General features: G+C 39.7%; 1 protein-coding gene across 8 annotated transcripts in view; it reads left to right on the top strand.

Moving 5' to 3' along the window:
- Positions 1-21,425, top strand: part of CPEB3 (cytoplasmic polyadenylation element binding protein 3) — a 67,845-nt gene that overhangs the window by 23,629 nt on the left and 22,791 nt on the right. For 4 of the 8 annotated variants that reach the window (XM_081911633.1, XM_081911634.1, XM_081911629.1 and 1 more), the window contains exons 3-4: positions 4,977-5,136; positions 15,196-15,252. In XM_081911633.1, coding sequence (XP_081767759.1) covers positions 4,977-5,136; positions 15,196-15,252 — 217 coding nt within the window. The remainder of the gene's footprint in view (positions 1-4,976; positions 5,137-15,195; positions 15,253-21,425) is intronic. The other 4 variants (XM_081911631.1, XM_081911632.1, XM_081911636.1 and 1 more) reach the window with 2 other exon arrangements.

The raw sequence follows: 21,425 nt of genomic DNA, 5'->3' as shown, positions 1-21,425 counted from the left end.
CAATGTATACCCTAATTTACTTCCACAAGTTGGGTTATACTGAGCTGTACAGATTGAAATCTCAAGTTGCTAGATCTTGATGAGGATTTGTCTTTTACTTCCAGTCCCTTAAAATATCACTGTCACCAACAGGAGGTTGGAGAAATAGTCAAATGTTCCTGTGCATTCTCATATGAATGTGTGAAGTTTTCCTTGCCCTTGGGTTACTGCTGAGAGCTAATTTTTCTCATTTGATTATGGGGCAAAAGTTTCCAATTCCTGGAAACTTCCTCTGGGCTAAAACAATTATAAGACAGAAGGGTTTTTGTTGCTCTTTTTCTTACTGTGTATAGCAACATAATAATGAAGTGTGGTCACATACCAGAAAATCCTCCTGCATTTGCTGGATTGCTTTTTAAAAGCAATAAAAAAATGATTCTACTGAAAATTACAAATAATCATGTAAAATTCTGTATTTCACTCACTCATCTGCGAAGAAAGAAATAGAAGGTATAAATGTTAATTTTCTCATTATCTGACTTCAAGATTTTATATAGGGTAGGCTAATATACAATGGCTGTACTGAAGACATTATTCTTTTAGGCCTTGTTGAAGAAACTTTGGGGCTTGTGTGTCCTTAGTCCATGGGTGGGCAGAAAGTAGATCAGATGTAGTAGTAGGTATCTAGGCCATTTGCAATACATCTCCAAGTGTTTCAGAGCGCAATTGTAGCAGCAACAAAATAACTTTTTTGTTAAAATAACATTTAACACCTAAATTAGGCTTCTGAAATGAATACATCTTGGGGTAGCCAAGAGTGAACTTTTGTGTTGGAGGAGTGTGTGCTCAGTTCACTTCTGCTACTGGTAGATCTTGGGTTATAGCAAAAGACAAAGTAAGTCTGACAAGCCTGAAATCTGCTCACCCCTGCCCTAGTCACCTTAGCATCATGGGCTTTTTGTGGCTCAGTGTAGATGCATTTTCTCTCTTTTTTTTAGTACACTGCATTTTCAGGAGTTTCAGGAATATATGTGTCCTCAGGAAGCACATCCTGGGGTGTGTGTGTGTGTGTGTGAGAGAGAGAGAGAGAGAGAGAGAGAGAGAGAGCGCGCAAAGGATCTATCCCTACTGCCTTACTTCCACCTACTTATGTTTCTAATAATGTCTCCATTCAAGTAGTCATTGGAATGCTAGTAGCAAAGGTAGTTAGAAGTTGGGAATCTTCTGGTTGCTATCCTAAGTGAGGTCTCTTGAAACTAACTTGCCATTCAGTTGCGTTAAACTAACTCCAGAGCATAGACAATACAAACCACAAATTAGTTAAAATAACAGTAAGAATGTTTCCTCAGATACCTTCAGGGTGAATTTTATTTTATTACAAAGCAATTAGGCAAATTCATGGAGGACACTGTTAACCACAGTACTGTCGTTCAGTGCAGATGCACTATGCCTCAAAGTACTGGATGCTGACGGAAACAGAGGAGGAACATAACTTTCTTGCCTTGTTTCCAAGTACCTAGACATCTGGTAGACTATATACAGAATATTATATTTAGATTACTGTACTTTAGTCTGATTGTGCAAGACAATTTGTACATTCTTAGCATGATGTTTGATTGTTGAATATACTATTCCCTCCCCCCGCCACTTAATCTTCAAAAAGCCCTTAATTGCTTACTGGTTGAGCAGTGTTGCTTGGGCCCCATAGAACATTTGTCTTTAAGTCAGGTTAACAGGAGACTTTCTGCGCATTTGACTTAATGCTTGAAGGTGCATCAGCTCCTATACCACCCTACTCCATTGACTAGGGGATGATCAGAAGGAACAGAGTAGCTGTTGGCAGATGGCTCCAACACAGAGTTGACAGTTCCAGTGGGCTGCCCATCTGGCAGCAAGTGACACATAGAGTACTTCTCCTGCCAGGAAATCGTGGGGATGGATTACAAGCCTCTCCATTTTGTGCCAGATAATGACTTTCTGAGCATACTTTCTTGCATGAGGAAACGCCCACCAAAACCTTCCAGTCTTCATTGGAGCCCTCTGCCCATTGCCACATCTTCCCCCTTCCCCCAAGTGAATGTTTTGTTCTGGGTGTGTGTGTGGCGGAGATAATCGCTGATGGTGTGTTGATGTGGAAGCATAATTGAGACAGGAATCTGTTTGAAATGAGCTATGCCTGCCTTTTATCTGCTTGTAACAGGCCAAACATGGGTGTTAGTAAAGTTGAGCACTCTGGCACTGCATATTTGCCCTGTTCTGGTGTTTATTATTATCCAGGGGTTTAAGGAAATCAAAATGGTTGGGTCACTTATCTTCCATTTTAAAGAGACTCCTGATGATTACCGTTATTATTGGATGTTACATTTCTTTGTGAAGTTCCAGAAGTGTTAGTAGGCAGGAAAGCAGTACAGTATGAATAAAGCCATTACCTTAAATGAGAAATTTCTGAAGATATGAGTATTGTTTAAAATTATTTAAACTTTATCCCTTGTATATTCATGTATTTTATCCCTTGAAAAGCAACTGAAAGGATAATATCCTTGAGGAAAGGTGTTGGGTGTGACTCTGAAATAGTGTCAATTCCTCTGCTTACGCTTCAATTGCTCTATCCAACATCCCACTCTGGGATAATAATGAACTTGGGTGGTGAGTGCTGAAAGATATTGAGCTAGAATGGGGTTTTCAGAAACAAGGGGAACATAGCAGCATGTTCAGGGAAATCTCAAAGCCCAGTAAAATGGGAGGAATAAATCTGAAACAACCTGGATTGAGCCTGTACAGTAGCTAAACAATGAGAAGGAAAAGAATGGAAGGGACTATTGGAGGCAGGTATGGCTAGCTGATGGAACTCTGAAATGGAGCACTCCAGTTAGAAGGTAAAGATACAGCGCAATTTATAGTTGAAGGTCCTACTTGTAGTGTCCTACTTGTGTGGACATAAAAGTGACCTACTTCATAGGTGTCAGCAAATTGCTGAGAATTTATGTAAAGCAGTTTGAATACAATGGTTAATATTGTTCTTCAGTGGGAAGATTGTGTACAAATTCCCATTAAACTGTGAATCTTTTTTGGTGATACTGGAACAGACACACATAATGAGCTTATCTTACTTGAATGTTAGGAAGTAATGGAATCACCCCACATTACCCTTCTGATCATTATCATAACTGTTAATTAATGCACTTGCAGAAGAGAGAGAACGTGCCATATTCTTATTGAAAAAAACTTATAATATTTTGCAAGCAAATTTTCTGAGGCACTGAAATTACTGGACCCTCCTCTCCCTCTGTGTCAAGTCTTTGTGTGCACAGATGTACTGTCTCTGGATCATGCATGTGAACAAGGCCCACTTTTAGTTCTGCTGCCCACTCATGGGTTTTCTCTCTCCAGACTTGTAATGCAATCAATTGTCACATTTTGGCTGTGCCAGGGACACTTTATCTGAGACTACATATTTTGCTGCTCCACTCAGTCAAGAGAGCTAGGTTACTACCAGCTTGAACACACTTGGAAGTCAATTAAAGTAGATCTGTGTTTAGGGTTATTGTGAGAATTAGGTTGTCATCTAATATATTTTTTTCTTACAGGTTGGTCTGGGTATATATGGGCTACACCTCCCAAATTTCTTTTGGGTAAAAACAAAATTTAAAATATCAGTATAGAAGCTTCAATAGGAAAGAGACAGTATTTGTTGTCATCAGCTTAATTTTAAACGGTCTTCAAAAAAAGAGTATAAAAAGCTCTTGGATATGGATTAATAATTGATTCTTTGTGCAATGCTTGCTAACACTAAAATAAAAAATAAAAAATCAGCTGAAGCTGGCAAGGATTTTAGAGAGGCCACTGTGTGCTGCTTAGTCTTCTGCTGTGCTTCACTGCTTTTATCTGTTCTCAAGTTGTTTGCACAATCTTGCTGTGCCCAAGGGTTTTGTGTCAGAATAATTGCCTTATTTTTGCAAGCAGGCAATGCGAAGCTTCTTATTGGGTGCAAATGGTAAAATTTTCAGGGAACACTGTTTCTGTGTGAGGCTGATTTCCTCCTCGCCCTGGCTACCCTATCTCTTAGTTTTGCATATTAAGATACCAGGAAATGTAAAAATCCACCTTGTACTGATACATTATTTATCTTCTAGCAAGCTTAATGTGAACAGCAATGGGATTAAAACAAAATTAAGGAAATTTTAGCTTTGAATCTCAAGAACTACAATGTTTCAGTCACAGAACAGACCCTTTCTATCTACTCCTGCCTTCTGCAGCCTACTTTGCCCCACCCCCAAGCTGCGCTTGAGTGTCAGAGCGGCATCTGGAATAAGATTTTTATATATTTGCACATTTGATGAGGCTTGGTGGAGGAACAACAGGCAAGGCACGTCAGCAGAAATCCAAGAGCTTGCATAAACTCATATGATCATAGAATTTGCTTTATTCTAGATCTAGGGTGTTATAAAATAGATTTATTTATTTATTTAGTGCAAATTATGCTTCACATAATTTGGATGCCAATTTCTTAATCTCTCTAAATAAACTGAAATAATTACAGTACATCTTGTTAGTTCTTGGTCTTTGTGGCTTAATGTCTTTATTTCTCAATCTGTGGGGGAAATGGAAGGGATATGTGGAAATCATTGTCTTAGATGTGGATTTGGTTCCTTCCAGATAATGTTGCAATAGAAGAGGAACATTCATTATAGTTTTATTCCAGCATTGATTCTGACATTCTGAGACCTTTCTGGTTACTCACTTCAATAAGCTGTCAAGTTAAAACTGTGTCCTTTTTTGCAACATTCACACTTGCCATGATCAGTTGCATTTATGGAAAGAGGATCTTTCTCTTTACACGTTCTGCACTCAAAATGTTCTGAAGGACTTACCATATTGAGCTTTGCATATTTTGCTAATTTTGCAATAAATTTGTGGTGAGTGGGAAAAGTGTTAAGTGTTTGCATTATTTAGTGATGACATTGTAACGGTCCTCTTATTTTTTGTTTTTTTCCTAGGACCGGAATCGGCCCTATGATACTTTTAACTTGCACTCTTTGGAAAATTCATTAATGGATATGATAAGGACTGATCATGAGCCTCTTAAAGGTAAACACTACCCTCCCAGTGGCCCACCAATGAGTTTCGCTGATATAATGTGGAGGAATCATTTTACAGGTTAGGAATATTCATATGTTCATACTCACTTTAAAAGAAAACAGCTTTTTTGCTGCAATAACATTTATGTTATACTTTTTGCTAGTAACAAGTTGTTAATATGTTTTATGCTACTCTTTGGCTTAAAAATCTCAGTTAGCTAATTAAGCATATAGTGTGGTTAATGATGAAACTGGATGCTAAATAATCATGTTTTCTTTAGAGGACTTTTTATCTTTTACAAAAATATCTTAGGCTTTCAACTTCTAATTTTTAAATCAATGAAACCTACAAAATTGATAATCCAGTTATTCTGTTATGAAATGGGTTGCTAATATTTTCAAGTGGTTGTTTAAATATCTACCCTTAATTATCATGTTTCCAATGTGGATGCAAATCTCAAATGGTTTGGAATTAGGGAAAAGAACGATTACATTTTTAAAAAATCACTTATTTGGTTGATGTAATGAAATATTGATATCTCTTCAGCTGAGAAGACCAGGCTGTTCTTTCAGCTCCAGTGATAAAGATTAAACTACTCCTAGCACTCATCATAAACTATGTGAGTGAGTGGTTTGGGCAGCTTTTAGTTTAATAATTCATACTAATGTCTACTTCAACATCAGTCTCGCCAGTCTTTAGCTAAATGTGCCATATAGCTTTTAGGAATTACTTAGTAGAGAGCAATGGATTTTGTTGAAAAAAGTATTATCACAGATATTTAGTGCACAAATTTTGAGCAATATCTAATTGCTTATCAAACTTTGGAAATCCAGCAGTTAGTCTTGAGCATGGGACAAGGTCTGGGATCTAGAGTGATCTTGTATTTAACTGTCCAGATGGAGCAGAAAATGAATTTGCATTCATTCCAAGCTCCATGGGACACCTAGGATATATTGGAGGTCAAAATCATAAATTCAGGTTGGTTGTAGGAAGGCTGAAGACTGGGCAAGTGAATATGGGAACTGGTACTCAGAACAGTGAAGCGTTTTCATCTTTCAGCCTTTTAATTCCAGTGAAGTTCAGAATGCAAGCCTCAAGTAAAGATCCTGTTAAAAGGATCCACTGCTTTGGAATTACTTGTTCAGCTGAAGTGAACTATTCCTGCAATGCCATTTTGACCAAATGTTTTATTTACACTTGTTTCCCACAATATTTGCTGTTTCACTTCACAATGATATGCCATGAATTTCTCCCTAAACCTAGTAATTTTACTTGCAAAATATTATAGAACTGAATTAATAGAATCGAATGCATAAACTTGTTTGAAAACATTTACTGTATTTCTGTGATTTCACATAACTCAAGTATAGTTTCAGGACATGCCAACATAATGGCATTAAACAACATTGTGCCAATGCAGTGTGTATCAGTGGCTAGGATGTGGTGGTATTTGCTAATCAGTGGGCTCTAAAGTCACAAGGAGCACACTCTATATTATTTGTTGAGCTACAATGTGGTAGCTCAACTACCTGCTTCTTCAGGTGGTATATAATACCATCCAAAGAAGGCAACTGACCAATTATCTGGCCTCAGGAAGTGCTCATCTACAGTGCCTTCACCTTGCCAGGATTCAGACTGGTTCTTTTTCTTCCTCCAGCCCACCACTGAGTCCAGGCTTGTATGTCCTTTTCTGATTCAGATAGCTTTAGTGCCCCTTGATATTTACTAACTAACCTAATTAAAAACATGGCTGTGGGGAAATGGCACCACATGGGCCTGTTTTCTTTCTATACAACATTATGTGCTTTCTGTATGTTTCTAAAAAGAATTGGCTAGCTTTCTTCTTATTTTGAGGGAATAACTGGGGGGTGGGGGTGGTTTCTTACAGAAGAAAACTACATATACCTGAGCTTAATGGGAACTTAGACCTTTATAGCACACCTGTGCCTCTGAAATGCTCCCCCACAAACATTCCTGCACATAGACAGCAAGTGTGCCAAGAAAAAGACCCCTGGAAATGGTTTCCCGTGGATACAGACATACATATGAAAGATTTGAGTATTGTACTCAACCTCCTGTCAGCCCCAGCCAGCATGACCAGTGATGATGGGTGTTGCAGTCCAGCAACATATAGAAGACCACAGGTTTCCCATTCCTGCTTTTGTCTCTGGTGCAGTATGGCCTAGGTGCTGCTGTGTTATAACAAACTTCATAACAAACAGCTCTCCTACGTATCTTGTAAAGGCAGTACTAGAAAAAGTAACATCTGAATTAACCTAAATACTCAGTCTGAAGTTGCAGTACACTTATTTGTCCTTGAATAAAACCATGTGACCTGTCTCTGCAGTGGTAACACGAGATGTATTCTATGTCTCAAGGACTGATTTACTTTGCATATATGTGTGCCAGATGCTTGAGGCAGCTTTTAATGGGCTGTTATGATGTCAAACTCAGTAGATATTTGTACATACAGTGTTCCAGTACTCCCTATTAGGCAAAAAAATGCAAATGCATGTTTGAAAAAACATGGAAAGTTGATAAAAAACCTGTGCATATACATTCTAGTCTCCATCCTTTTCTAAAGGGGTGTCTTTTAACTTGGGAGTTTGCTGTCTTTCAGAGAGAACAGTTGCAGAAAGGCAAGAAAAAGTGCAGTGTAAGCTTGTGAATTGGAGGACTAGTTTTGGTAGAAAGGTGGGATAAAAATAATTTGAATAATAAGGCTGGCTTTAGTATTGGCCTACCAACTGGACCTTAAACAAGTACAGTATCTGAGATGTTTTGGAATTTTCGTAGCAAATGTATCAAACTATGATGAACTAAGAGGCATTTGGGGAAAGTCTGTAGCAGTCTGTGCAGTAAAAATATGCTGGTCTCTTTCTGCTAAAATAAACTATTGTGTTTGAAAATAGACGATATGAATGTGTGCTAGGTAGTTCAGTTGTCCTTCTGCCAGATAAATGAATCTTGGAAGGTCAGCTTCATAGCCATTAAGTCTTTTCAGATAAAATGTCAGCTTGCCACTGGGCACTGTGAAAAGCTCTCAACACCTATTCTTTTATGAAGTGTCCTCCTGACTTGACTTCTGGTTCTATTCTTTATACAATTGTGCCTGAGTATAGCACTGATCTTGCTGAGCCTGTTGCCTTCTCTGGAACACAATTCCCACTAGTCAAGTTTACATACTGAGACAGAATCTTTGCTGCAACTTATGTTAAATGAATTGCCCATGTTTCTTAACTGTTGTGTTAAAGACCTAGAAGTCATAGGAAGTAGCTTTGTATGATAACATATATCACCATATAGAAGCTTTTATTCTTCTTGAACTAAAGGTCTTCTCCAGCTGCTTGGCAAACCTAATTCAAACACCATATGTGTCTTAATAATCCCAAAGGCCAGAGAAGAGCAATTAAGGTCTTATCATAAGCTGACCAGTTATGACATAGGTAGTTTAGACAGTAACAATTCAGTATTTACTATTGTTTTTAACATAATAATTATAATTATAATTATAATTATTTATTAGAAAAGATTTGATCATTATCGTTGGCCACCTGTTGATGGAAGCATGTGGACCACTGGTTCCATATCTGAATTTGCATTTGTGAAGTGGGGTGGGGGAACTGAGTATCATGTCCTTGATGTGTATGCTTTGTTACTTAGTCCAGTGGGCACATTATAAATTGCCCTTTGCTCTGAACAGATGCAAATGTCTACCAGCCATCATTATTGTTAAACTGTAGCAGATAGGTTTTCTAATGAACTATAGAGTTGTAAAATGTATGTTTTTTAGTCTGGTGATGTTTATTTTCATTTTCGCTGAGTCATGTACCGTATTTTTCGCTCCATAAGACGTACCTCCCCCCCCAAAAAAAAGTAAGGGGAAATGTGTGTGTGTGTGTTATGGAGCGAATGCAGGTGGGAGGATCTTGCTGGAGCTGTGCACTCTTTAAAGAGCCACGCCTAGTGTGTGTGCGACTCTTGTGGGCTTGCTCTACTGGCTTCTCAGCGAAGCGGGAGGAGGGACGGAAGGGGCTCCATGTAAGGGCTCCCTTTCATCCCTCATCCCGCTTTGATTGGAAGCGAGCACAAGAAGAGGCGCTGCACAGCTATCACTCTTGCTCTCCTGGCTTCAGCGAGAGCTGCGCAGCTTGCTCTGCTGGCTTCTCAGCGAGGCAGGAGAAGGGATGGAAGGGTTTAAAGCGAGAGCCGCTTACATGCTCTGCGCAGAATATATTTTTCCTTGCTTCTGCCCTCTAAAAACTAGGTGCATCTTATAGTCAGGTGCATCTTATGGAGCGAAAAATACGGTAGTTGTTTTGCTCAGCAATATTGACACTGCTGGTGATTCTTGTTTATTGTAGTTCTCTGCATTATTGAGAACCAGGCAGCTGAAGGGCATCATGATAAAGATAAAGTTAAGGGAATGAAATTCAGTATTCCTGTAGGAATGCACGAGTTCTCTAACCCAAATCCAGTCAGCTGAGGTCACGTGGCTGGAATTACACAGTTGGCTGCTAACTCTTTTTGGCTCAGTACCGCTGGGACTGCCTGCTAAAAAGCAAAAGCTAAAGAGGGCATTGTGTGCTGCAACATAATGTTTACATAAAGTGTGTTTGAAGTCTCTCTGTTTAGAATATTTCATTTATGAAGAAGAATGACCTCTTAGAACTTTAAAATATTTTGGGGTTTTTTTCAGGTACTGTGAGCCAAATACAAGTTCTGAGGCAGTCAAAGTTGTTTTACCTTCCCTATCTATGGGGAATCTGAAGTCCAATATAATATTGTACACCTTTTAAAACCAGTTTGCATACCTTATTTAAGCCATTAAAAAGTTTTCTATTTAAATATACTGTAAATATACTTAAATTCCACATAGATTCCTTTAAAATATAAGTAGTAATATTTAAATTATAATATATATATAGAAGTATTACTGGTCAACATAGCAATTTATTTTCCAAAATCTTGAGTTTTTCAAGGCTGCACCCTTCATGTTGACGGCAGAAGTTTAGAACTATCTTGTTGATAAAATTTCAGATGCAGTACTTCTGCCATGGATTTAATCAGAATATATATTTTTAATCTGGTAGGCAATGTATGTGTAACTCATTCGTGCTAATATCTAAACAACATTTTTTAGGAGTAGGTGGATGGATAGATGATATTTTCTTTTATTTTTGAAGAATTTGCAGGCTTTCAATTTGTTTTCTCTCATGTTGTTAAGCACAACGGCTATTTTCCTACCATTGTACACTGGCATGAATTATTTCTTCCTCCTGTGCTTTGAGCTGCTTGAAGCCTTCAAGTAGAAGTGGGATTTGACCCATCTTACCATTATTGCTTATGTTCTCTTAAAGTTAAACATAATGAGAAACTTGATGCACATGAAATTGTTCACTCTTACCTTAGTGCCTCTGGAGTGGAGAACTATGGTCCGACTTACAGTGCTAATACTGCAGTTTCTCTTGAGCCATGCTTATACTGAATCATAGTTTTCGCCATAGGAAGTTTTACTATCTGAACAACATCTTTGTCAAAGAAAAAATAGAATATGTGCTCTATAGTAGAGGACATCAGCTAATACAGATACTATAATCATTTTAAAAAATCCAATTTTGTTCCCTAGTAGTTCTTGAAATAAACCTAATGATTTAAGTAGGGCTACTGAGAATAATAAAATGTTCAAATCTTAAACTGGCAAAAAAAAGTTCTGGTCTCTACTGAATACAAATGGCTGCTTATAACTCGGCACTTCATTTTGGCATTTTCTAATGGATCTTCCTCCTCTACCTTTTCTCATCACTTCCCTTTTTAAAATCTTTTTTAAGCTTGTAAGCATGACGGCAAGGTTTGTGTCTCATTTTGCCAACAGATGTGAGCCTCTTTGGCAGACCTTTGTCCGAAATGTGGGAAATAAATGATTCAGACCTGTTGCAATTGAGCATGTGCCTTGTGGTGAATTAAAGTTGCCCCAAGTAACTGCATGCAGGCCCACCACTGAGGTAGAACACAGGTGCTGTTGGCACAGCTCTCTGCTATGCTTTCTTGGTCAGGAAAATCCTGTCCCCACACCTCCTCCCAGTGGCGAAGCTGCATGCTCCAGCACTGGGGGCGGAAAGCAGGCAGGGGCATGGCTGGTGCATGTCCTGGGGGCATAGCATGCCACCCATGGGGGTGTGGTGCGTGTCCTGGGGCGTAGTGTGCGTCCCGGGGGTACGCTGTGCGTGCCTGCGGGGGTGTGCCGCCTGGCACGGTAGGGGTGTATGCGGCAGGTGTCCGGGGCACAGCCACGATGGTACCCCTCCTTGATGATGTCATGGGCAGTGCGCTCCCCCCTTTCCTCCACCAGTGACTCCTCCCTGGCTGGAAAAATAGGGAGACCAAAGCCAGAGAAGTTGAATGAGGGGAAGAGTAAGTGTTATGCACCCAGTCAGGGTTGGCAGTAACTGCCCTGTCATGATTTGCAAGCTGAATACCGTACATGATGCAAACATTTCAACTGGTATATTTAAAGTTACTTTGTCCTTAACCACTTTGAACTTGAAACTGAAAATATCAACCAAAAAACACAGCTGTATTTGTATTAGTTTCAGTCAGACGTTATTACTACTGTAGTCTTCTCCCTAAAAGCTGAGATTCTTGGGTACAGCTAAACTCAAACACAGAATGCTGTCTAATATTATTGAGATATTTTTGAAACAGCAGTAATTACTAATTCTATTGCTGATCAACTTCTCAAACAAAAATTAATGCCAAGTATTTCAGTTTTAAGTTATTCACTCAAGGAGCTTCTGAAGACTGAAACTATCATGTGTACTTTCCTATTTAGAGCTCTTAGTATTGTAAGAACAAGTATGCGTGACTACTCATACAATTTGACATTTTTGCTTTTCTGGGAAGGTAGTTGTCAAGAGAAACTTAAAAATAGAAGGCAAAGGGCAGGTGACAAAATGTCACACAGGCAGCACCTGGCAGAGTGACTGAATGAACACATACACACACCCCAGATGTCACACTCTTGATTCTATTTTTATATCTGGTTGAATAGCACAATTCTAGCCTCAGCAAAGGAAAGGAGGAGAGAGATTAAATATGCATTGAGAGCCATAATTCATAGCATGCTCATTTATTCACTCATATCTAACCATAAAACAATTTAAATGGTTGGGTAACCTTTTATTGCAGTCATTATGCTGATAACTATTTTGGCAGACATTTGTGTGCCATATGGGATTTTTCTGCAGACATAGCTAGAGATTAGATTGGATTCACATGCTGTTACTTGCTTGGGTAGTGTGCACGCCTCCCTTCGGGGAATGGGTGATTGCATATTGGGTATAGGGCTACCCTACTATACCACAGTGAGAAGTCAGTATATAACTTGCTTGTTATTCTTGGAAATGGATATCCCATGAATGAATATGAAACAATGTGGGTAACAAATTCCAGTGAAGGTGCCTTTTTTCTCCTTCCACTGTCAAGTGAGGCTTCTATTAAGATTTTTTAAACTGCAGCAGCAATAACAGGCCTATCTGCTTCATCCAACCAAGTCTCTGTTACACATGCGAGGTCAAGTCCTCTCATGGATGGCTGTGGTCTTATGAACCATTAACCTTGCATTGCACAGCAGCACCTTCAGGTCATGTGGGTATCCCTTGCTGATTCCAGTATCCGTCTGGACAAGACCAGACGTGGAGGCAGGGATAGTCCTCAAATAACAACTAAACCTGCCTCCTCGGTAATGACATGGTCTGGTCTTAGTGTAACTCCTCCTCCTACCCATGATCACTGAGATCGGTTGTCCCAGTGCACACCCCCCCCCAGTGGAACCTGCCCTAGACATTTTGTTGGTTGGGACCCACTCCCAGGCAGCCCTGACCCCTCCCCTTAAAACAACATAAAACCTATATAAAAACAAAACAACACAATAAAACAATAAAAACCAAAAACAGTAAAAATTACAAACATACCAAAATTAAACACCAGCTGAGTTCATGGTAGGCAAGATTCAAACTAGAAAATTTCTGGTTTAACTGTCTCTTAATTTGCAAAAATACAGCATACTGCTATTGCAGTCTTCTTTCAATCACTACACAAGTTTTAGTGAATCAAAGAGGGTCACAAAAGTTGCCAGAAGCAAGGCAGAGAGAGGATTCTTTATATGGTCTTGATGGTCTCCAAGCATTTTCTGAATTGCAGCAGGTTGGACTAAATGACTCTTGGGGTCTCTTCCAACTCTACAATTCTGTGATTCTAAGCTATGTGCCTTAAGGATGCTTCTGCTTCTTTTCAGAAAAATGGAAGAAGGGATTTATTTCTGTCTTAACTATCAGCATCCCATTAAGCAGGCACTGAACATCTGTGGGTTGTCTTCTTCTTTCCTTGCAGAATTTATAACTAATGGGAAGTCCATGTGAATGAGTGCTGCAGACAGTTGCCCTCCAACTCACGGAGGGGGATGGTGATGGAGGAGAGTGCTTTTCCCCACTTCCTCCTGAGTGCAATGTAATTGTGTCAAGAAAGGAACACTTGAAGAGGGCTTCTGTGAGAGTTTTCATCAGCAGTTTTTCTTGATGAGCTAGTGAAGAGGGACAAATACTTTCATTTCTAGGGTTCAAGATTTTGCTTAAGGTGTTAGTTACTTGCTATAACTAAATACAGTGGTACCTCGGGTTACATACGCTTCAGGTTACAGACCCCGCTAACCCAGAAATATTGCTTCAGGTTGAGAACTTTGCTTCAGGATGAGAACAGAAATTGTGCTCTGGTGGCGTGGCAGCTGCAGGAGGCCCCATTAGCTAAAGTGGTGCTTCAGGTTAAGAACAGTTTCAGCTTAAGTACGGACCTCCGGAACAAATTAAGTACTTAACCCGAGGTACCACTGTAATTTAAATTATTGAATTGAATAGTTGAAGAATAACAACAATATAATAATTAATATTATAGTATTACATAAATATTTTAGCAGCGGAACAGCCCTGGTTTGTTTGATGGCTGTCACCTTTATCAAGAGAGAGATGGCAACAATGCAACCATGCTGGCACTCCCTGATGTGTTAGCAAGCTTGACACTGCTGACCATGGTGTCCTTCTGCAACAACTCAGGGGTTGGAAGACACTCTGTTAAAGAGGTTCTGCTCCTGTCTGTGGGGTCACTACCAGAAAGTAGCATCAAGGGTCTGTTGCCCTGCCCCATAGTTTTGGGGCTATTTAGCTATGCTGATATTTATGAAATGATTGGGAGTTGTCATCTGGGTATTTGGATCATGGTGTTATTGGTACGCTGATGACCCACAGCTCTCTTCTCATTCCATCTGAATCTGGAGAGGCTGTGAAGGTGTTGGAGTAGTGCCTGGAAGCATGATGTACTGGATGGAGGCCAATAAACCGAAGCTCAGTTTTAGTAAGGCAGATGAGCTGTGGGTGGCTGGTTCCTTGTAATTAAGTGAATGACCTGCTTTGGGAGGGGTTGCACTTCCTCTGCAGGCACAGGTTCATAGTTTGGGAGTACTCATGGATTCCAATCTATCACTGAAGTCTCAAATACGTACATTCGGTGACTTGGAATGCTTATGCCCAGCTAAAGCTAATTTGTCAGCTGTTGCCATTCCTAAATGGTGATTGCTTGGTCTCAGTACTGCATGCTGTAGTAAACTCCAGACTGGACTACCGAAGTGTGCTCTACATGTAACTGCCCTTAAAGATAGTCCAAAAGTGGCATGTACTACAATACCCCCCCCATATATGCTTTATATTGTTTTTGTAATTATTTATTGTTTTGTTTGCTGCTCTGGACTTCTTTGGGGTTGGTTGGGATAAAATAATACTAAATGATTAACATAGGTCTGTCATGTTAATAATTTAAAAAGTGTAAGTCTGAACTGAAATATTACATTTAATTAAATTAATAAAGTGAAATTGGCAGTGTTTAAAGTTCCTCTGATCTTCCCCTTTCATTTTTTTTGTTTTTTAGCAAATAGAATGCATAATTACTATTAAACATTCTTATAGAGAAGTATATAAAAAGCAAATCTTTTCTAGTTTCATTACCATTTTTTATGTATTTGTGAAATCTAGCATTGAAAAGTAGCCTATTGAACATAAAATATGATGCCAAAATGTTCTGTTTTTTTAGGTCGTATGGGTATAAATTTTCATCATCCAGGAACAGATAACATTATGGCTCTCAATAGTAAGTCTACATTTATCTTCTTATAATGCATTTTATATAATTTGGCTATACGCAATATGCTTTTAAATATTTGTCTTTTGGATACAGTGAAGAGAAAGGAAAAATAGTTGAAAAGTCTATGTACATTTAATCAGTCTCTACTGCTACTATAATGTGAAACAAATAACAGAACACATCTATGGACACAGAGGTAATATTTGATCAGATGCTGATTTTGTGGAGATCCCTTATAAAATCATGAGGATCCATAATAATCTGTGCCTTATATACATGTTCCCATGGCAGTGCTGGAAATAACAGATCTGTGATTTTTGACAATGCAATCAGTGGAGATGGATGTGATTTGAGATTTGATGGTAATTATTGGTGGTGTGTAAAATAAAAATGCAGCTTTGAGAGGATGTTTTGCTGAATCTCTTATGCATGTCTCACCTCTCTTTCTCTGACTCCTGCGGAGCACCATTTTCCTGCTCCCAGTTTTCCAGATTGTCCCCCTTTATACTTTATCCTTTCTCAGTCATTCCACATTCTATTCTGTTGCTCATCTGATTCTTGAAAAGCAAATAGAGCTACCAGACGAAGTAGAAGTGCCCATTGTTCTAGCATCATCATCACTTTGAGCATAACTTGCTGAAAGGCTGCATGCAAAACATTATAATTAAGAACAATGCTCCTTCATTTTCTTGTACTTTTCAAACATGGGGAGGGGGATAGTCACCTTTGCCATCTCATGACAAATGGGGCTCTGAGTGGGAGAGGGCTCAGAGGCTTTGCAGGTGCCAGAGGAAGTCCTCATGGGTGTTGTTGTGCCCATGGACGCCATGCTGGTAACCCCAACTTAAAAACCTCTCCCAAAACTAGTAGTACAGGACTGTGGAATGAACTCCCTGTCATAGCTGTCAACTTTTCCCTTTTCTTGCGAGGAATCCTATTCATAATAAGGGAATTTCCCTTTTAAAAAAGGGAAACATTGACAGCTATGTTCCCTGTCCTTCCCTGGAGGTTTTTAAACAGAGGTTAGATGTCTGTTTGTCATGGATGCTTTAGTTGAGATTTCTGCTTTGTAGGGGAGGATGGCTCAATAACCCTCAGGGTCCCTTCCAACTCTACAGTTTTATGATTCTATGTGAGGCATAGGAGTGTCTTTCTACTATGTCACCTCATTCACTTAGTCCAGTATATGCAGGTCCCACTATCTGCACGCTTGCTATCTGAAAGATCAGTTATCCACACTTAAAGGATTATGCCCAAATCTTACTCAGCAGGTTCACTTATCCATCCGAACAGCTGAATTCCTTCCTTACTCCCTTGTTTGTTCATGCTTTGTTGGTTGGCAGCAGCCACTTTCCAGAAGAAACCATGGAGAGAGGAAGAGGGGAGCAAGATCAGACAAATCAGAGAGCAGGAGAGATTGGACAAATCAGGTTTTGTTATATACTGTATATAAAAAACTTTATCTCTCTTTTGCTGATTGGCTGCAGCCATTTCAGGAACAAACCCCTGGGGGTGGGGGGACAAGAGCGGACAAATCCTGCTTTAGAAATATTTCCATAGGAAATAATAGAAATTGTGGATATGTTATGCGAAGGCTTGCTGAATGAAAAATTTCCAGGTAATGCATTGTGTTCAGTAAGCAGGACTCTAATACCATATGTTGGGAAGGCAAGAACAGTAGCTTTACAATACTTGTTTATTGGTTAGTGAAGGGCATTCTGCATATGCTCAAAGGCACACGTTTATTCACACCACAATATTGCAGCATGATGGTTTTCAGTGACTAAAGGAAAAACATGGCTGATGATTAAATTCCTTCTGGCCTTCCTCTTCCCTTGCTTAGCGGGTAGCTTTTGTGGTATAGCTTTTGTGGTATGTCTAGATGTTGTGGCACTACCATAGCCAGAATGCCAAGTTGTCAGGGTTGCTGGGAGCTGTAGTTCAACATCTCATTGAATATCTCTGTCTTAACATAAAAAGGCAAAGGGACCTCTGGCCATTAGGTGCAGTCGCGGACGACACTGGGGTTGTGGCGCTCATCTCGCTTTATTGGCCAAGGGAGCCGGTGTACAGCTTCTGGGTCATGTGGCCAGCATGACTAAGCCACTTCTGGTGAACCAGAGCAGTGTACGAAAATGCCATTTACCTTCCCGCCAGAGCGGTACCTATTTATCTACTTGCACTTTGACGTGCTTTCGAACTGTTAGGTTGGCAGGAGCAAGGACCGAGCAACGGGAGCTCACCCCGTCGCGGGGATTCGAACCGCTGATCTTCTGATCGGCAAGCCCTAGGCTCTCTGGTTTAACCCACAGCGCCACCTGTGTCTTAACATAGTTCTGAGGTAATTCCCCACTGTAAACAGGGACAGTAGCAAAATAGTATCCATGAGATGTCTCTCTAATGTTCTGCCTAAAGGTTACCTAATAGAACCAGTATCACCCTGTTGTAGTCACAGGCCACATATTAAATGTTCTATCATTTTAACTAAGTTCCATTGTGAGAGTAAATATTAGGTTTTCAAAAGGAACTGATCTGTTTGTGCTTAAACCTACTTCAGAATCCAATGCTAGACATGTTTCAGAGAATGAGGCCCTTGGAGGCTGACCTCATCATTTGAGAACAGAGTCACACTAATATACAAAATCTCTATTGCAGGATATATTTTAGTAACATGAATGTGTTCTGTAACTACACACAAATCTGGTTAACATGTATTGCTAAGCCAAACCAAGGCTTAGCACAAATGAGCAAACATGCTGGATCTCAGAGAGATTGCAGCTGCTTTGCTCCTCTGGTCCTGCTGCTGCCCTGCTGCGAGTTAATGCATGGTTTGGCTTAGCATTATGTCTGAATCTAGGCTTGTGGTTTATCTCCCCTAGACAAACCACAAGTGGTAACCCATAGAACAAACCTTGGCTACTGTTTGGGCTTCATTAGGAGCAAGATAAATGTTGAAAAAGTTGGCTTTTAATGTAGTTGACTTTTCCAGTATAACTGGAAGTTAGACTCTGGAAAAATCAGCTATTAACAAACGTAAGACATGTTATCCACAGCAGTCAGTTGATTTTTTCATAGGAAGTTAAAGGTAAAGGTAAAGGTACCCCTGCCCGTACGGGCCAGTCTTGACAGACTCTGGGGTTGTGCGCCCATCTCACTCAAGAGGCCAGGGGCCAGCGCTGTCCGGAGACACTTCCGGGTCACATGGCCAGCGTGACATCGCTGCTCTGGCAAGCCAGAGCTGCACACGGAAACGCCGTTTACCTTCCCGCTAGTAAGCGGTCCCTATTTATCTACTTGCACTGGTGTGCTTTCGAACTGCTAGGTTGGCAGGCGCTGGGACCGAGCAACGGGAGCGCACCCCGCCGCGGGGATTCGAACCGCTGACCTTTCGATCGGCAAGCCCTAGGCGCTGAGGCTTTTACCCACAGCGCCACCCGCGTCCCTTCCATAGGAAGTTACTTCAAACCAAAGTATTAGTATTAGATCTAGCTGTGGTTTGTGCAGTTTTGCCATGCAGTGACTTGCCAACTTGCTTCTATTCTGATCCTATTCTAGTAGACAAAAGGAGGAATGGGTTGAAATATATTTTTGATTGATAGTATTTAGTTGACTGAGATTAATTAGCATTTTCATTATCCAAGCATTTTTGTCCTTCCTTCCCTAGTTCCATGGAAACGTTTTACTAACATATCATATTTTTTGTTTAAATGGTTTATAAAATTTCTTAAATATTATTGTGGCTTTTGTGGGGTTTTTAAAATTGCTTTTAATTTTTAAAAGCTGGTGTTTCTGAATGATGACTGATAATGTAGCATTAGGTTGGTTCTGGAGGCAAGTGCCAGAAGGTGATGGTGGGAATCTGTTGCTCTGCCTCTTGGTCCTTTCATTAATTGGATGCCACAGGATTCAAACTTCTTTCAGTCCTTTTTTTTTTAAGTTGGCACCTAAAGCACAAAGAAATGTGATAAATAAAAGCATTTCAAAACTAACTATAATTTCCTCCCTCCCTCATCCCATCCCTTGCCAAGGGGAACAATGATCAGTGAAACAAAAGAAATAACACATTAAAAGAAAAGTTACATAACCTGCCCCACCCCATATTTATGCAAACATTAAATCGCATGAAGTTTTCTTAAGAAATCTAAGACTTTGGAAAAACTCAAGGAATCTTTGCCAAATACTTTGAAATTTTTCCAGGCAGTTACACTTAAGATAAATAATTTTCTCTTTCACATCCATGTTGGTAAAATCTTGTGTCCAGATTTCTGGATCTGAACTAGCTTAGCACAGCAGGGCCAATTGTTTAGCTTCAGTTTCTGCACATTGAATCCAAGCTTTCAGATGTTTGTTTGGCCCCGATAGATGCGTTAAGTATCCTAAAATTTCATATATAGAACATAGATTAAATGGCATATTTAAGACATGTGAATGAATGCCAGTTCTGCATTCCAAAAGTTGAGGCTGTGAAGTATGTCCGTCCCTCCCAAACTGCAACCCTGCCCTGTTTCTCAATAGCTACATGAAATCTCTGAGTGAAGTCATGTGGCGTTCCAGGCTGAAATATTATCAGAGCTGAGTATCCTCAGCATACTATCTCATTAGTTTCTAGGAAGACTGTGGGCTTATGAGACCAGAGTATAATGCTCCAATCTTGTGCGGTCTTTGAGCGCAACTCTGTGGGCTTTTCTTTTAAACCTCTGCTCAGAACTGGAGTACCTTAAGGACACCTCTCTTTTTATATGTTCCCTTCCATGCCCTCCAGTCACCCCACTGAAAGCGATCACTGACCTGATTAATGTTCGTAATCACTGCCTGATTATTAATGTTCATTTACTGCTGCTATGTTTTGTTGCTATTGCTTTTTTATTGCTGTTTCCAAAATATTTATTATATTTAAATTGCATTATCTCAATTTTGTTTGCTGTAAGCTTCTTGACCTTATTAAAGGACAAGAGGGATAAAATTTTCTTGCCAGTTTAGTTCTTACACAGCCCACTGCCTACACACCCTTTCCACCAAGGGTTATGCAGTCCATAGCTGAAACAGCAGAACATACCTATTTTAAAAATAAACAGAGTAAGTCATACTCCAAGAAATCCTATTGCCATGATTAAATTAAGCCATTTGATTCATTTGGCCTCCTCTCTGAATGTGGGTCACTTGGCTTACAACCATTTGAATTCTGTTAAGTTTATGTTGTGTGAATGTGAAAATGAGATACATATTGGCTAGAAGAGTCAAATCTTCTTCACCTACAATGCCAAAAATGTTCGTCTTGCAATCATGAGCTATTCACTATTTTTATTTGGGAAGTGCTTTCTGGTTGCCACATAGATTGGGATGTCCATTAAGCTAGCTTCATAGAAAGGACTGTCTGGCTGAATTCCATAAAGTTCTGTGTTTAAATCATGCCCCCCTCCGTAAATATAAAAACACCTTTGGACAGTATCCCCCCACCTACCCAGCCTGCCTGCATTTTTCTCTGTGATAGAAGAGAAATACAAGGAGAATACAAAATTCAGAGATTGCTGCAGCAGGGAAGCAGCAATCAGAAAATGAAAACCATATCCATTTGCTGTTCTCAGTGTGATAATAAACCCTGCATTTCTAGGAATAGCATGTGTGACTAAAATGCAGAGATGCTATGTCAGGTAGTATTGTGGGAGCTTCATAAAGATTCAGCTGCATAAAGCAATGTATAGAAATTCACACTAACCCATTTAATTAACTCAGAGCTTCATTTACCAAATGGCTTGTTTCAGTTGTCTGCCTCAATCAGATAAGCACCCTTCTGCTGTTTCTTCTACTACATTTAGTAACCCATGTACTATTATCATGGCTCAGTTTTGTCAAGGTTTGTAAAAAACAATCAAACCCCACTTCGGGGGCTGTAATTTTAAAAATAAAATAAAAAATACATTGAACATTTTTGTAAGAATTAGAGTTTTCTAGTGAGCTTCTTCACTGACATTATTTCGCCAAGATCTGAGATGAATACTGAAGATTAGTGTTGCTGGGAAATACAAATAAGCGCGCACACACAACTTTTCGTTCTGTGTCTAGCCATTTAAACAGATACTGATGGGTGGTTATGTTTTGACAATGCACATTGCTGAGTTTTCAGTGCTGTATATATTTATTTCTACTGAGTTCTGTGAGGAACTCTTTTAAAAATGCTT

This window comes from Podarcis melisellensis, assembly GCF_964234715.1.
Source record: "Podarcis melisellensis genome assembly, chromosome: 5".
In the NCBI taxonomy this organism is placed as follows: domain Eukaryota; kingdom Metazoa; phylum Chordata; class Lepidosauria; order Squamata; family Lacertidae; genus Podarcis; species Podarcis melisellensis.
This window is presented reverse-complemented; position numbering and strand designations above follow the sequence as displayed.